The sequence below is a fragment of the Podarcis erhardii genome (assembly GCF_964252035.2).
Source record: "Podarcis erhardii genome assembly, chromosome: 6".
NCBI classification, from domain to species: Eukaryota; Metazoa; Chordata; class Lepidosauria; order Squamata; family Lacertidae; genus Podarcis; species Podarcis erhardii.
Genome location: NC_138510.1, coordinates 63,668,330 through 63,686,225, shown reverse-complemented (window position 1 = coordinate 63,686,225; position 17,896 = coordinate 63,668,330). Strand labels below are relative to the sequence as shown.

The window sequence follows — 17,896 nt, the reverse complement described above, 5'->3', positions numbered from 1 at the left end:
TACTCTAACTGTGTAAGACCAACCCTGAACTGTCTATTATTGTATGGGGAAGAGATGGGGGCAAACAATTTGATACCTACTTGTTAGGATCTGCTCCTTTGAAGTACGCATTAACTGTTTCAGTGAAAGCTGCAGCTACGGGCAGAGTGTCTTGTGCACCCATTGTCAAAGGGCTGGGTCCTCTAGAAGAGCCTGCAACCAATGAAAAATAGTCACTTTTTATGCACACAGAAACCTTTTCGATTGCATCAAGTCAACTCCATCAAGGGAAATGCAGAGAAATGCAAAGAGAAGGCAAAAAACAGTCGTTTTATAAATCAAGCACTCTACTGGCAAGTTACGTCAACTTTGTTTCTGGTCTAAAAAAATACTCACGTTTTTCTCTAAGCAAAAATCAAAACCAAAGCTTTTAATCACTGTTAGTAGCAGTGTGTATATGTGTGTGTGTTTAATGCAAGCCAGGCACAGTTTCGAACTTCAGCACCAGAGCAATCCACCCACAGTGAATAAGAGAATAATCAATGTAATTTTGTTGAAAGGAAACTCCTGGGAAGAAAAATCAGCTGAAACCAGTGAATCCATCAAGGCAGAACGCAAGAGACAAGAAGCGCAGGCGATGCAGTGCAGTTAGCAAGACGGCTTAAAAATGTTTTTAGCACTGGTGCTAGTGTAGTGTTAGTTTTCTCCCAGACTGTCACTATTTTGCTGGAGGAGTTCAATTACACACGGGAAAATTGAGATCTGTGCAATTCAGGTGGATTAAAGCGCACTTGTGCAACAAACCCACTTTTAAAAAATAAAAACAACAAGCAGTCTTTTCACGTAAGAAAAGTGAAGGGGAAAATGCATTAGAAAGTGTATGATAATCATTGACAGGAAGTTGTATAACCTGCACAAAAAATCAGGATGAAAGTTCAATAAACAGTGGGTGTTGTATAACCTTCACACACAAAAATCAGGGGGGGGGGAGCTTAATAAAGAGGATGTCTGGAGGTGCCCCTTGTCTCACACTAACTTCGCCCCCACCATGGGAGGGGGGTAAAAGATGTACCTTTGACTGTATGGGGTAATAGCTAACTTGCAGGAAGGCCACATCCTCATTTAAAACAGGGTACATGTGCAGTCCTGCACTGAAAAGGCAGAGTTCATCAGGAACGTTAATTATTTGTTTGTTGAAAAGGGGAGCCATTTGAGTGGAGTATCTATCCTGGTGATCGTCGTGGTTGGTTCTTGTTTTCTGAACACTTAAAATGGCTACTTGAGAATGTGGATAATTGTCTGGGTTTATTTAATGCAGTACAGTAGAAACCTTCTAATTCATTACTTCATTCGGTTTGGTGACTTGCAATATTTCAGTGCCTGGACTTTTCTTCAAAAGCTGATATCCATCTGATTTCAATTGCCTATCCAGAGATAGATCTTTCCCATGGACACAATTACTGAGGTTCAAGGACAGAAAAAACAACAAAGCAGGGGCAGTTGTGGGTGAATGCAGGGTCTCATTTACCTATTCCTCTTTGGGCAGTTAAATAAGAATCCCATTAAGTCCCAAAGAGGCCCTGTATAAAACTGCTCTTTCAGCAGTAAGGCCAAACTAGGTATGTTGGGCAAGCTGCCCAAATGTCTGTCCCATTCACATATAAAGAGGGGCAGGGGTTGGGTTGCCCTATTTCAAAAAGTAAAAATCCAGACATCAAAGTTGTTGAGCTTTCTTTGGCAAAATTCCCCCACAAAAATGTCATTTTTGAGTTATTTTTCAGGAACATTGGCAAAAACAACACTGCTGACATGGATCAACATGCGTCCAGATTTTCCCGGACATTTTAACAATTTCTGCCTGGACACTGCTTCTGACTGCAGTATTCTGGTTATGTTCGGGAGGTTCCTGACATATGGCAACCCTCAAAGGGGGTGCTGAAGAAAAGGGACACAGGAAAGGAAAGGAAAACCTACATTCTCTTCCACTTGATGTTGCTGGACTCCATTGCTTTAAGTTGTTTTCTCTGTCTAGTTCTACTACTGGAACTAAGCCGACCTGGAAGAAAATGAAAGCTCTGGAGTACAGAGATATAAAGTGGAGGAGAGCCAACTTTTGCTCTTCTCCCTCATGCACTCCTTTTCACATATTGTCTCCTAACCATGATTTATAGGTGAACAGGGCAGACATATGGATAACATACATATGGCAGCCTCATCACACCTAGTTTGGCCTTTTGAGGAGTAAATGACTGCGGGGAAAAACCAAGAATTTCACGTATTCAACTGAAGAGTAGATGAAATGCCTTGTTTACTCAGAGTGGAATCACAGAGGAACATATTTGGCAACAATTGCCTTATGCCTTCAATTAATGTTTGGCAAAGATATAGCAAGTTGCTCAATGGGTATTACAAGAGTGAACAATTGTATGAATTAAGAGTCTCTTCCAAAAATATCCCAAACATTTTGATAAAATAAGCATTAGTGTGGCCATTCTGGAAGCCTGCACACATTTTAACTCTCAAATCTCACACTGACGTAAGAGGAAAAAAGCAGCAGCCTAGGCACAAGGGAAAATTATTTTTATTTATGTGTATTGAACCCCTATTTCCACTGAAATATGCTCAGCAGATGCTCAACAGAAAGTCATGCTAAACCAAAAGCTAGCTGCTGAAGATGTGATGCTTTATCTGGGTCTGGCTCAAAAGAAAAAGCGATTGCAATGACAAAAGAACAAAAAATAATTGCATGTATTCTCCCACTGTGAGCAGACGTGATCAATACCATTGGTGTTATCTGACTAAGTCATGTGCAGAGTAGATATGCGTTTTCGGATATCACACCCCCATGGTTTTGCCATTCTGATAAGTACTGTATTTTTCCGTGTACAAGACTAGGTTTCCCCCCTAAAAAATAATGTCAAAAATGAGGGGGCATCTTATACATGGGCCATCTCCCCCCATTTTCTTAAATCTGAGTCCCCAAAAATAAGGGGCATCTTATATATGGGGGTGTCTTATAGATGGAAAAATACAGTAAGTCTCCAGAGGATTAACAATATATTTAGTCGCTCAAGAAAGTAAAAATGCAATGCAATTCTCCCTTTATTTCAACAGGTATTCCAGAATGAAGAATAGAAAAATTGTGCAAAAACCTATAAATACGGTTTTCATTTCTCACTGGAACACAACTAATCTCCACATAGGCTGGTAGGGTTAAGTTATCTCTCATTAAGACGGAAAGGTTGAAATATAAAGAGGAGCAAGTAAATGAACTCCAAGAAGCATATTTTAGACTTCCCTCTGGTGGTGGCTTCTGGCCTTCAGGACTGGTAGGGCAGAAAGCAGGGAGATATACAATAGATGGAGCTGGAGTCAATGACAGAGTCTGTAAGAGGGGCTGGCTGAGGTTCGTGGGGCAGTGCTCCATTCACTGTAATGGACATGCCTCCACTGCTTCTTCCTCTGAAGCGCCTTTTTTATATCTATTCCCACCATGACTATATAAATATGGAAGAAAGGACTAGTCTATTAATTCCAACTAGGTTCCAAGTCTGGAGCTTAATGATGAAAAGAGAGAGAGGTTTCTTCAAGACATCCATCAAGACCAAAGGAATGTCAGATTACGGGGTCTAAACAAACAGCAAAATAAAACTATTTTTAAAAGTTTTCCCCACAACAACAAGTTTCAAAGTATTGTAAAATGTATTGTGCCAAAGAATGTGGTAAATTTAAGTGAATCATACAACCAGTACAATGCCACATGCTGAAATAATACTTAAGTAAAATATAGTTGTTGTTGAGCTGGACATAATAACAAGAATCGTCTGAGGGGGAAAGATCACAATGAAACTCCCTGCTTCCCCTTCTAGGGCAGCGGCGAGGGGCTTCTAGCTGGTGCGCCAAATTAAGTCCCAATTTGGCCTGCAAGACCAATTCCCACAAATCATGCCAATTCACAACCAGGAGCTTAAAATGGCATTCAGCCCGTTTGTCTGCAGTAGCACCAAAACAACTTTCTAAATAAGCTACTTCCATAAATGATTGGGACATTTTTTCTCCTTCTTCTTCAAAAGATGAGGAGGGGGAACCCCCTGAAGGTCCTTCTGAGTAGAAATTATAATATGAATAAATCTACCATGTAAATCAGATTACACTTCCTGGTCTCTGTTGCGTTTCTCACCAAAACCCACAGAAACATACCTCATGGGGAAAAGATTAGCTTTCCAGAGGATATGAATACATATAGAATTGCCATACAGAGTGCATTTCAAAAGAGATTTTTTAAAATTCTGGTTGTCTATTTAGCTAGAAAAAGTAGCACTAAATGCTTTGTAATATATACGCAAGCTTTACTATTTTCTTTTACCCTGCAATACAGTGCTACTGTTGTAATAATTCAGTATGCAGCAGGTTGTGGGTTATCTGTTTACCACTTATGCAAAATATCTGGAAAATAACTCTGGCAGGAGTTAGGAGGCCAGCAAGAAAAACAATTACCATCATGATGTTGCAGTCAGACACCTTTCCCCCCCCCAAGCAGTTCACACGGTGTCATGATCAGTATTGCATATTAGTCTGAGGAGAGCCTGCTTAACTTAAAATCTCTTAATGTGGCTAACAAAACCTGGGAAAATGTTTTCCCAACACGCTTGAAAAAGAACATCCATCTTTAGATGAACACCTCTGCATAGTCATGTTCTCTTCAGTCATTCTCAACCACACACCCTTATGATATACTAGGGATAAATATGACAATTACAAAAAGAAAGTTCATTTTCTAGTGTGTTTTACATTATATTTTCTATCATTATATTGTTGGAAATTGTCCTTATTCTGGTCAAATATTTAAACTATCAAAAGTGCTTCTGATTTGAAACAAAGACAAGATATGGGGAATATATCCCCCCCCCCCCCCGGGATACACAGAACTTGGTTCGATGAAGATTCAACCACCATGAAATTTAACATGCAGATATTACGCTTCACATGGAAGGCTCCAATGTTGCTTCTGTGTGAGGCTTGCAGGTCTCTTCTCTAGCACTCTTTGCTAGAGGACAGATGATGACTGGCCTTTGTGATTCCACCTCCAACAGCAGCACTGTGTGATATGTGGAAACTGTCCCTGTCATGGTGTATAAAAGGGCCATGTATAACAGCAGAACATCCTAAGGGCACTTTCACGCCATAAAAGTCTATTTAAAACACACCCGTTTAGAGTAGTCTTCAAAGGAAGAGGTTGCAATTTAGCTTATGTCTAGTTACTACTGTTCTGGCCAAAGCACTCAAGGTGGTTTATAGGCTATAACAATGACTTACAAACTAAGAGAGAGGATAGAAAGTAATGGGAAGAGGAAATTAAACATATCCAGCTACAGACTTCCATATTATTACATAATGAAGTTACATAATGATGAGGCGGAGGGACCATTACAAGGAGGGGCGAAGCCAAATGCATATGTGTTGCAAAAGGAAGGGAGGGATCTTGCTGAACTGTGCATATCTTTGCTGATCATTTTGCTTAAACTGATGCTGCAACTGTCACTTTAACAAAGTGATCTGAACCACAACTGAATCTTGATCTTGTCCCAGCCTTGGAAAGAGATAGAGTGGACTGTAATCCACTGAGGTTAAGTACACACAGAGAGAGACATGTTTCCCTAAAAGAACATCAACATGGATGCAGGAGAAGGCTTTCCATGGGGAAAGAGCGCTATATTTTGGCTCATTCCCACCACAAAGCCAATTCTCTTAATTACTTTCCCTCTTTTTATTATTACATTTTTATGCACTATTAGATTGCTTGCAACCCTTCTTGTACCTCCATTCATCCTCTGAGAAATCTCTGAGTCACAAGGTTCATATTTTCAGCAGTGAAAGAACAAAGAATGATTTAATTTTAGGGAATATTGGTCCCAAGAGGGTTATACAGGCTTGGAGCTATTATTTTGCAACTATTTATTTTCATGCCCAAAGTCCAAAGGGAACAGTTTCCTGGTTTTCAAAGAGGAAAAGATCAAAGAATACATCACAAGGAGGTAAATTTTGATGGGTCTGTTGGAAATTCAGCCCAGCCTCTCAAAATGAGGCTGAACAATAGAGTCTATAGTTATAATAGTCCCACATGTATCTATGCAATACTGTACCTAATGACACTACTGACATGGACCAATAACCTCATGAATTCTTAGGTGCTCTAGCAGATAATAGCTCGCTATGAAGGTTCAAAATGCAAGTAATAATGGATGGATGGATATAGATATATAGATTCAAATACATATAGATATATAATTCCAAGTAGTTAAGCTATCATCCTTAAACAGCACCAATTCAGAGTCTGCTCCCAGATCAAAACCTCCTTGCCTGTGGAAAGCAGGCCTAATGGGGAAATGGTTCTAACCTAGCTTCCTTCTTGCTATAACAGATTTCCATGTGCAGCGATCAGTTGTGTTTTAAAAAAATAAATGTGGGGAAGTATCCAATTATGTGATTCTCCACTAGCACCCTGAAGTGGTATGATACTCAGATGATTGTCCTGCATGATTCTATGTAGCTTTCACATGCAGTCTAAGGGTGATTTCATATAGTCAGGCACGGGGAACCAATGGCACTCCGGTTGTTGCTGGACTGCACTTCTAATAAGCCAGCATGGCCAAAGGTCAGGGATGATCAAAGTTTTAGTCCACAGGTCCTCCATTCCTCCTTTAGTTTGTTAGGATTGTAGACAGAATAGGTTGAGCTGGACAGCTGATGAAGCAGCTGGCTTAATTATGGACTTTGTTTATATTTCAGTCCCTAGGCCTTCAATTGTGAATTGATGGCATCCCAGAAAATGTAGATGAAGTGTGTGCAGGATGTAAACTGAATAAATGAGATGGCAATTTCACTATGAGCCACAGCCAGTCCTGAAACATTTGATCTACATCCCTAGACCAGCACACTTTTAGATGCTTATGAAGAGCCAATATAGATGAGCTCTAGGTAGCATATTTATAATTATGAGATTGTTCCTACTTACTGGCTGTGGCAAGTCATTTGTTAGGGGTGCCACAATTTATGTTTTGCAATGGTATTCAAGAGACACAGACCTGCTTCCACAAGTATTCTGCAACTATGCAACACTGCAAACTCACTAGAAACCGTTTTGTGCTTGCACCTTGAAAGAATTTCTGCAGATCAGTTATCTTTGTCTTGAAATGTAAAATTCAATAAAAGTAACCACACAGGAACAGGATAACTGGTATGCACTAGATGGAATGGATGTGTAGAAGAATAGAAGCATCACATTTGGCCTTGCCCATTGATGCAAATGAAATGGAAAAAAACACAGGATAGGTATATAAATCTACCTCCCGATAACAGCAAAATATGGTAATTTAGCACTATGCATACCTTTGCATATATGTGATGGTTGTACACACATAGTTTGAACTGAACCAACATGAGGCATTGTCAGGAAATTTATGAAGTTTTGTGACAAATCTTTCATGAACTCCAGAATCTGGATTGTTGTGGGACGGAAGAATTATTTTCATAATTAAGACTAACCATTCACTTTAAAGAAGCTAATGGGATAACCCAATTTTGATAGCTGCAGTACTTCTGTGGAGTTTCCTTAGACTAAATTGTTCTCTATTATAAGCTGCTACCTGTATTATACCAGGCTTCTTCTCAGGGTTTTTTCCAATTAAATTCCTATTTCCTGGCATAGAATTTGCCTTCTTTACAGTTGCTATACACAGGCCCAATGTCTTCATCCAACTATGCACGATAACCCTAATGTCACGATAACCCTAATGTTCTCTGGTGAGAAACTGACACCATGAGCATATATGTGAAATTAATATTTTTTTCGCCCTGACGTTCATCACTTTATCCTTATTTCCATTGAACTGCATTTGCCCATTCGTACATATTGGAGAGATCGTTTTGGAGCGCTTCTCAATCCCTTTTTGTTTCACTGGGGTAAGTCACATACTTTAATTGTATGATGTGTGGTAAGCAGTTATTAAAAACTATTTGGTTCTGTCTCTTTTTCTGTCTCCCAACGTCCCAAGAATTTATTTTGTCACATTAACCATCAAGGTGTAATTTAGTTTCATCATCTCAGTGGTGCTTGGGTTGTCACTGCTTATTGCCCATGTTATAAATTCAGCTGTTACCACTGTAATACATTTTTAAGTGTCACTTCTCCAAGTGCATAAGGTAAATGTTTCAGTAGGACACATGTGGCATGACCTTTGTAAATCAAATTAAGCTAGCTGCCCTCAATAAATAGGTTGTTTCCAGTTATGATAGCAATGTGTCAAATTATCCAACCTTATATTTAATCCGTAAAGGTAAAGGGACCCCTGACCATTAGGTCCAGTCATGACCGACTCTGGGGTTGCGGCTCTCATCTCACTTTATTGGCTGAGGGAGCCGGCGTACAGCTTCCGGGTCACGTGGCCAGCATGACTAAGCCACTTCTGGCGAACCAGAGCAGTGCACGGAAATGCCGTTTACCTTCCCACCAGAGCGGTACCTATTTATCTATTTGCACTTTGACGTGCTTTCGAACTGTTAGGTTGGCAGGAGTAGGGACCGAGCAATGGGAGCTCACCCCATCGCGGGGATTCAAACCGCCGACCTTCTGATCGGCAAGTCCTAGGCTCTGTGGTTTAACCCACAGCTTGGTCTAAATCCTTATTTATAGTACATATTTAAAATTCAGTAGATGTACAGAACAGTAATCAAGTGGCCCTGATCCACTTATAATCCCATGCAAGAAACTCCTATAGGATTAGACAAATACTTTGGAAAGTGAAGTTGCCCACCTGCATTGCTGTACATTAGATGCCTTACATCCATATGTGTAATCCTAAAGTATATTTCAATGTGAATCCCTCGGCAATCTGCCCATGTGGTTCTGAATGTGCATTCCTATGCAATTTGTCCAGGTAGTTTTAGATTTAGCAAAGAAATAATAAAGGATAGAAGTTGTTTCTCCATAGCTATTTTTCTGGATAGATTTAGGCAAGTGTAATTTTTTGCTAAACTTTCATTTTATGCTTTATAAAATAGAATTATAGAATTGTAAGGCAGTGTTTCCCAACCTTTGGTCTCTAGCTGTTTTCGGACTACATTTCCCACCATCCCTGACCACTGGTACTGCTAGCTAGGGATGATGGGAGTTGTAGTCCAAAAGCAGCTGGAGACCCAAGGTTGGGAAACACTGTTGTAAGGGACCACAGCCCCTTCATGGATCACTGCCTTGCTGTGGTGAAGGGGCTTGAATAACTCAGAGAAGCTATGAGCTATGCCATGCAGGGACACCCAAGATGGACAGGTCATAGTGGAGAGTTTTGACCAAACGTGATCCACCTGGAGCAGGAACCGGCAAGCCACTCCAGTATCCCTGCCAAGGAAACTCCATGGACAAAGACAACAGGCATATAAAAGTTATGACGCTGGAAGATGAGCCCCTCAGGTCAGAAGGCGTCCAACATGCTACTGAGGAAGAGGACAAGTACAAGTAGATTCAGAGCTGATGAAGCGGCTGGGCCAATGCCGAAAGGACGCTCAGTTGCGGATATGCCTGGAAGCGAAAGGAAAGTCCAATGCTGTAAAGAAAAATATTGCATAGGAACCTGGAATGTAAGAACCATGAACCTTGGAAAGTTGGATGTAGTCAATAATAATAATAATAATAATAATAATAATAATAATAATAATAATTTATTATTTGTACCCCGCCCATCTGGCTGGGTTTCCCCAGCCACTCTGGGCGGCTTCCATAAAAACCAAAAATACACTAAAATATCACAGATTAAAAACTTCCCTGAACAGGGCTGCCTTAAGATGTCTTCTGAACTTTTTTTATGTATGCTACAACAGCAGCAAGGATACTTATTGCAAAGTATTGGAAGACACAAGATCTACCCACCCTGGAAGAATGGCAGATGAAGATGGCAGACTACATGGGACTGGCAGAGATGACTGGCAGAATCCGGGACCAGGAGAAAGAGACAGTGGAAGAAGATTGGGAGAAATTTAAAGTCTATCTCAACAAATATTGTAAAATTAATGAATGCTAGAATGACATGGGTTTAAAAATTAATGGTTCTTAGCGGTGTTTATTAAGGAAAAGGAAAAGAAAGATCAAAAACTATGGGAAATAAGGGAGAGGATTTGCTGATTGGATAATGAAATTATAATACAGAAGGGGGAGGTATGAGGAGGTCGGGGAAATAAGGGTTAAGAAAAAAAAGGATGGAAATTATACTTGTTTTTGTTTGTGTATGTTTGTATGTTTGTGATGTTGTTTGTGTTTATGTGCATTATTGGAAACTTTAATAAATATCATTTAAAAAATAATAATTAAGATGTCTTCTGAATGTCAGGTAGTTATTTATCGCTTTGACATCTGATGGGAGGGCGTTCCACAGGGCAGGCACCACTACCGAGAAGGCCCTCTGCCTGGTTCCCTGTAGCTTTGCTTCTCGCAATGAGGGAACCGCCAGAAGGCCCTCAGCGCTGGACCTCAGTGTCCGGGCAGAACGATGGGGGTGGAGACGCTCCTTCTGGTATGAGATGGCAAGAATAAATATTGACATCCTGGGCATTAGTGAACTAAAATGGACGGGAATGGGCGAATTCAGTTTGGATGACCATCATATCTACTACTATGGGCAAGAATCCCGTAAAAGAAATGGAGTGGCCCTCATAGTCAACAAAAGAGTGGCAAAAGCTGTACTGGGATGCAATCTCAAAAATGATAGAATGATCTCGATACGAATCCAAGGCAGACCTTTTAACATCACAGTAATCCAAGTTTATGCACCAACCACTGGTGCTGAAGAAACTGAAATTGACCAATTCTATGAAGACTTACAACACCTTATAGAAATGACACCAAAGAAGGATGTTCTTCTCATTATAGGGGATTGGAATGCTAAAGTAGGGAGTCAAGAGATAAAAGGAACAACTGGCAAGTTTGGCCTTGGAGTTCAAAACGAAGCAGGGCAAAGGCTAATAGAGTTCTGCCAAGAGAACAAGCTGGTCATCACAAACACTCTTTTCCAACAACACAAGAGACGACTCTACACATGGACATCACCAGATGGGCAGCATCGAAATCAGATTGATATTCTCTGCAGCCAAAGATGGAGAAGCTCTATACAGTCAGCAAAAACAAGACCTGGAGTGGACTGTGGCTCAGATCTTCTCATTATAGGGGATTGGAATGCTAAAGTAGGGAGTCAAGAGATAAAAGGAACAACTGGCAAGTTTGGCCTTGGAGTTCAAAACGAAGCAGGGCAAAGGCCTCAGTGTCCGGGCAGAACGATGGGGGTGGAGACGCTCCTTCAGGTATGAGATGGCAAGAATAAATATTGACATCCTGGGCATTAGTGAACTAAAATGGACGGGAATGGGCGAATTCAGTTTGGATGACCATCATATCTACTACTATGGGCAAGAATAAATAACTACCTGACATTCAGAAGACATCTTAATTATTTTTAATTATTTTAATTATTCAGAAGACATCTTAATTATTTTTTTTAAATGATATTTATTAAAGTTTCCAATAATGCACATAAACACAAACAACATCGCAAACATACAAACATACACAAACAAAAACAAGTATAATTTCCATCCTTTTTTTTCTTAACCCTTATTTCCCCGACGTCCTCATACCTCCCCCTTCTGTATTATAATTTCATTATCCAATCAGCAAATCCTCTCCCTTATTTCCCATAGTTTTTGATCTTTCTTTTCCTTTTCCTTAATAAACACCGCTAAGAACCATTAATTTTTAAACCCATCTATCTACCATGTATCTGAAGAAGTGTGCATGCACACGAAAAGCTCATACCAAGAACTGACTTAGTTGGTCTTTAAGGTGCTACTGGAAGGAATTTGTTTTGTTGTGGCTCAGATCATCAGCTTCTTATAGCAAAATTCAAGCTTAAACTGAAGAAAGTAGGAAAAACCACTGGGCTGGTAAGATACAATCTAAGTCAAATCCCTTATGAATACAGAGTGGAAGTGAGGAACAGGTTTAAGGATTTAGATTTGGTGGACAGAGTGCCTGAAGAACTATGGATGGAGGCTCGTAACATTATACAAGAGGCAGCAACTAAAACCATCCCAACGAAAAGGAAATGCAAGAAAGCAAAGTGGCTGTCCAACGAGGCCTTACAAATAGCGGGGGAGAGAAGGCAAGCAAAATGCGAGGGAGATACAGTGGTGCCCCGCAAGACGAATGCCTCGCTAAACGAAAAACCCGCAAGACGAAAGGGTTTTCCGATTTTTTTAGCGGCTTCGCAAGACGAATTTCCCTATGGGCTTGCTTCGCAAGACGAAAGCCCATAGGGAAATCTCCGGGGACAGCGGGGAACCCTCCTCCCACCGCAAGCCCCGGGAACAGAGGAGAAGCTGCGTGCCTTCCCCTCTGTTCCCGGACCTGTCCTGAAGGCTTGCGGCGGGAGGAGGGCTTTCCTCCCCACCGCCAACATTCAGAATGCTGTTCTGAATGTTGGCGGTGGGGAGGAAAAACCCTCCTCCCACCGCAAGCCCCGGGAACAGAGGAGAAGCTGCGTGCCTTCCCCTCTGTTCCCGGACCTGTCCTGAAGGCTTGCGGCGGGAGGAGGGCTTTCCTCCCCACCGCCAACATTCAGAATGCTGTTCTGAATGTTGGCGGTGGGGAGAAAAAACCCTCCTCCCACCGCAAGCCCCGGGAAGAGAGGAGAAGCGCTGCGCCTTCTCCTCTGTTCCCGGACCTCCCACCGCAAGCCTTCAGGACAGGTCCGGGAACAGAGGGGAAGGCGCGCAGCGCTTCTCCTCTGTTCCCGGACCTGTCTTGAAGACTTGCGGTGGGAGGAAGGTTTTCCTCCCCACCGCCAACATTCAGAAGGCTGTTCTGAAGGCTGGCGGTGGGAAGAAAAGCCCTTCTCCCCCGCCAGCCTTCAGAAGAGTTCCCCGCAGGGCTCTCCAGACTGCGGATAGCAGCCTGCTGCCCCTATCCGCAGCTTGGAGAGCCCTACGGGGAAGTCCTGCAGGGCTCCCCAAGCTGCAGATGTCTGCAGAGCGCCCCTCGCACGGGGCAACAGGCTGCTATCCGCAGCTTGGAGAGCCCTGCGGGGAAGTCCTGCAGGGCTCCCCAAGCTGCAGATGTCTGCCCCGCGCGAGGGGCGATCTGCTTCAGAGCGTCCCTCGCACCGGGCAGCAGGCTGCTATCCGCAGCCTAGGCAGCCCTGCAGGAACTCTTCTGAAGGCTGGCGGCGGGAGAAGGGCTTTTCTTCCCACCGCCAGCCTTCAGAAGGCTGTTCTGAAGGCTGGCGGTGGGGAGAAAAGTCCTCCCCCCCCGCCAGCCTTCAGAAGAGGTCCGGGGACATACTGTCCCTGGACCTGGTCTGAAGGCGGTCTCCCTAGGAACGCATTAATTGATTTTCAATGCGTTCCTATGGGAAAACGTGCTTCGCAAGACGAAAAACTCGCAAGAAGAAAAAACTTGTGGAACGAATTAATTTCGTCTTGCGAGGCACCACTGTAGTGAAAGATACAGGAAATTGAATGCAGATTTCCAAAAAATAGCAAGGAGAGACAAGAAGGCCTTCTTAAACGAGCAATGCAAAGAAATAGAGGAAAACAATAGAATGGGAAGAACCAGAGATCTGTTCAAGAAAATTGGAGATATGAAAGGAACATTTCGTACAAAGATTTCCATAATAAAAGACAAAAGTGGAAAGGACCTAACAGAAGCAGAAGACATCAAGAAGAGGTGGCAAGAATACACAGAGGAACTATACCAGAAAGAAATGGATGTCTCGTATACCCCAGGTAGTGTGGTTGCTGACCTTGAGCCAGACATCCTGGAGAGTGAAGTCAAATGGGCCTTAGAAAGCATTGCTAATAACAAGGCCAGTGGAAGTGATGATATTCCAGCTGAACTATTTAAAATTTTAAAAGATGATGCTGTTAAGGTGCTACACTCAATATGCCAGCAAATTTGGAAAACTTAGCAGTAGCCAGAGGATTGGAGAAGATCAGTCTACATCCCAATCCCAAAGAAGGGAAGTGCCAAAGAATGCTCCAACTACTGTACAATTGCACTCATTTCACATGCTAGCAAAGTTATGCTTAAAATTCTACAAGGCAGGCTTAAGCAGTATGTGGACCGAGAACTCCCAGAAGTGCAAGCTGGATTTAGAAGAGGCAGAGGAACCAGAGACCAAATTGCAAACATGCGCTGGATTATGGAGATAGCTAGAGAGTTCCAGAAAGACATCTACTTCTGCTTCATTGACTATGCAAAAGCCTTTGACTGTGTTGACCACAGCAAACTATGGCAAGTTCTTAAAGAAATGGGAGTGCCTGATCACCTCATCTGGCTCCTGAGAAATCTCTATGTGGGACAAGAAGCTACAATTAGAACTGGATATGGAACAACTGATTGGTTCAAAATTAGGAAAGGAGTACGGCAAGGCTGTATATTGTCCCCCTGCTTATTTAACTTACATGCAAAATTCATCAAGCGAAAGGCTGGGCTGCATGAATCCTAAGCCGGAATTAAGATCGTCGGTAGAAATATCAACAACCTCAGATATGCAGATGACACAACCTTGATGGCAGAAAGTGAGGAGGAATTAAAGAACCTTTTATTGAGGGTGAAAGAGAAGAGCGCAAAATATGGTATGAAGCTCAACATCAAAAAAAACGAAGATCATGGCCACTGGTCCCATCACCTCCTGGCAAATAGAAGGGGAAGAAATGGAGGCAGTGAGAGATTTTACTTTCTTGGGCTCCATGATCACTGCAGATGGTGACAGCAGTCACGAAATTAAAAGACGCCTGCTCCTTGGGAGAAAGGCGATGGCAAACCTAGACAGGATCTTAAAAAGCAGAGACATCACCTTACCAACAAAGGTCCGTATAGTTAAAGCCATGGTTTTCCCAGTAGTGATGTATGGAAGTGAGAGCTGGACCATAAAGAAGGCTGATCGCCGAAGAATTGATGCTTTTGAATTATGGTGCTGGAGGAGACTCTTGAGAGTCCCATGGACTGCAAGAAGATCAAACGTATCCATTCTTAAGGAAATCAGCCCTGAGTGCTCACTGGAAGGACAGATCGTGAAGCTGAGGCTCCAGTACTTTGGCCACCTCATGAGAAGAGAAGACTCCCTGGAAAAGACCCTGATGTTGGGAAAGATGGAGGGCACAAGGAGAAGGGGACGACAGAGGACGAGATGGTTGGACAGTGTTCTCGAAGCTACAAACATGAGTCTGACCAAACTGCGGGAGGCAGTGGAAGACAGGAGTGCCTGGCGTGCTCTGGTCAATGGGGTCACGAAGAGTCGGACACGACTGAACGACTAAACAACAAAGGGACCACAGAGATTATCTAGTCTAACCCCCTACACAATGCAGGCTGAGTAATGCACGAAGCATTTACGGTGTCCCCAATGGATAGCCACAACCTCCCAAGGCAGTCTCTGTTCCAGTCCTTACTGTTCCAACAGTCGAGAACAGTTCTTGCCATTAGGTGGCCTCTCCCAATGTTTAGCCAAAATCTGCTCCCTTGCAATTTCCACCCATTGGTTCTAGTTCTACTCTCTGGAACAAAAGAGAACAAGTTCATCCCATCTTCTGCATGAGGGCCCTGAAGATATTTGAAGACTGTTATTCAAATGCTGGCTGACCAGCAGAAAAATAGGGCAGAACTATTACTTCTTGTGACCTGGAAGCTATGCTTCTGTTTATGTAGCCTTCATTTGCTTTTTTAGTCGTCATGCAGATACTCTCCTTGCATAAAGTGATTTGCAATCCTTAATCATCCTCACAGCTATTCAATAAGATAGATAACTCTGATCCACATCTTACACATGTAGATGAAACCTAGACTACAGGACCATTTTCACTGCTGAGCAATCTAACACCCAAAAGCATTATTTATCCAGGTTATCACCCTGGCTTGTTCTGGAATTGACACTTGACCTGGAAGAACAATTAAAGAACAGTTAAAGTCGGGTCATATTTAGTCACTCTTAGGTAATTAATGCACAAGTGGTCTTAAACAGACCATATGCATTCATGCCTCCCCTCTCTTTCACATCCAGATTCATAGCACAACAACAAGCAAAAAGGATTATAGACTTGCAGTTCATAGCAGGTGCAAATAGTTCAAACCATCATTCACAGGGGCATGTCCGCCTTGTGTTTTTAAGCAACCTTTGCCACTGCTGTGTGTAGCATGAGCAAATGGATCCAAACCACAAGGCTGTAAATTCTCATGTAGGGAGAACTAGCATGTATGTAAGTAAATCATTGTTATGGATATATAACAAGTTCCATGCTTCTCCCTCCCACTTTCTTCCTGAATAAGAAGCAGCCATGGGAAGCTGAAATGGAAAAAGAAAAGGAGAGGCTGCTTAATCCTAACCATTCTTGCCATTTGCTGAAAATTGCTTTTTTAACCTGGGCTTTCCCTGCCAGGGGGAGATTCTGAGCAAACAAGCAGTAGAAAAGGAAATCATTCTTCAACCCCTCCCTATTCTGGTTCTCTGCTCAAAGCTTTGGCTTCCTAGCTGCTCAACAAGGAAGAAAAATTAGAGAATTGCCCATCATGTGTAGTTTGGCCCTTAGGCAAGTAATAAAAGCTTCTTGCGTAAATTCTGTCTTGTAGCCTATTCATGCCATCCCTTTTAGACAGGTACAAAGTACATCTATTATAGCTTTAATAGTACAAAATGTCCTCCTAGAAATTGTGCTGTGAATATGAAGAGTATTAATAAAGAAGAGCTAAGAATGAAAAGCTCATTGTTAATATCACAATTATACAACTCAAAATACTACACAAAATATGAAAATAAACTCAGATGTTGAAATGTATTTTGATGCTCATATGACAGGTTCATTTATCACAACAACATTCAGCACATCAAAGTTTGTTAAAATGAGGTTTAATGAGTACGGTTAAGGCACTGGGGTTCTGTAACCTTGAAATTTTATTATTTTATACTGTTATGCTTTTATCGCTTAGGGACAAATAGAGATAGACAGAACCAGCAAAATTTCAGAGTACACTGCGAATAAATTAATTCAAAATAGTCAAGATAAAATTACATGGCTAAGTAAAATTAATTGGTTCAAGTGTGTACCAATTATGAAGCAATCATCATGGAAATAACAGTATCAATTAACATAAAATTGCCTGTTTAGTTGTTGAATGAATGTGAGTGGTTACATGGTGTTATATTTAATATCAGTGTTATGAATTGTATAAGCTGTGATATTTATTTACAAACAACAAGAGGGAATTTAAACCTGAAATTTCGTTTTTGGTCAGAACCGTGAGCTATGTACAGGAAAAACAATGGTTATTTCAACATGTGCAGAGCAGGTTAAAAAGAGAGAGGATGAAATTTTCCTCCAAGTCTGAAGACCATGGGCACACCGTGGAGATCTGCTACAGTGCCTGCCAGGCAATCCTATCTTCTCTATGTCGCAATTGCTTATCAAACAGACAGCTGTCCCCTCTCTGCTAGTTTTTATCAGCCAAAGGGGCAAGGGTAGAGAGCGCAAGTGGTCGCCCTGACTGATCCAAGCATTGGGTTGTCATACATGTTGAATTTCCTGGGCATATCTGGAATACCGCATCCATCAGCATAAAATCCATACCAGCAGTGTCGAATTTGCTGTTTGGATTTTCACTGTTTGGAATATGGCAACCCTATCCAAGCACCTTTCCCACATTCTTGAGCCTTGCTAACTGAAACTTATCCAACATAACAAGACTAGACAGTGCTCTGGACACAACTCAGGATTCATGTGCTGTAACAGATGCAAGCCATGCTGTCCTAAAAATGCTTTGCAAACAAGTCACAGCAAGCTACTGTCGTTCTGTCAACTGCCTAAGGCCAGACTTTAAAAGGCC

The 17,896-nt window shown here is 42.0% G+C and overlaps 1 protein-coding gene across 16 annotated transcripts in view; it reads right to left on the bottom strand.

The window, feature by feature from the left end:
• Positions 1-17,896, bottom strand: part of SGIP1 (SH3GL interacting endocytic adaptor 1) — a 148,360-nt gene that overhangs the window by 19,532 nt on the left and 110,932 nt on the right. For all 16 annotated transcript variants that reach the window (XM_081867166.1, XM_081867168.1, XM_081867167.1 and 13 more), the window contains one exon: positions 81-192. In XM_081867166.1, coding sequence (XP_081723292.1) covers positions 81-192 — 112 coding nt within the window. The remainder of the gene's footprint in view (positions 1-80; positions 193-17,896) is intronic.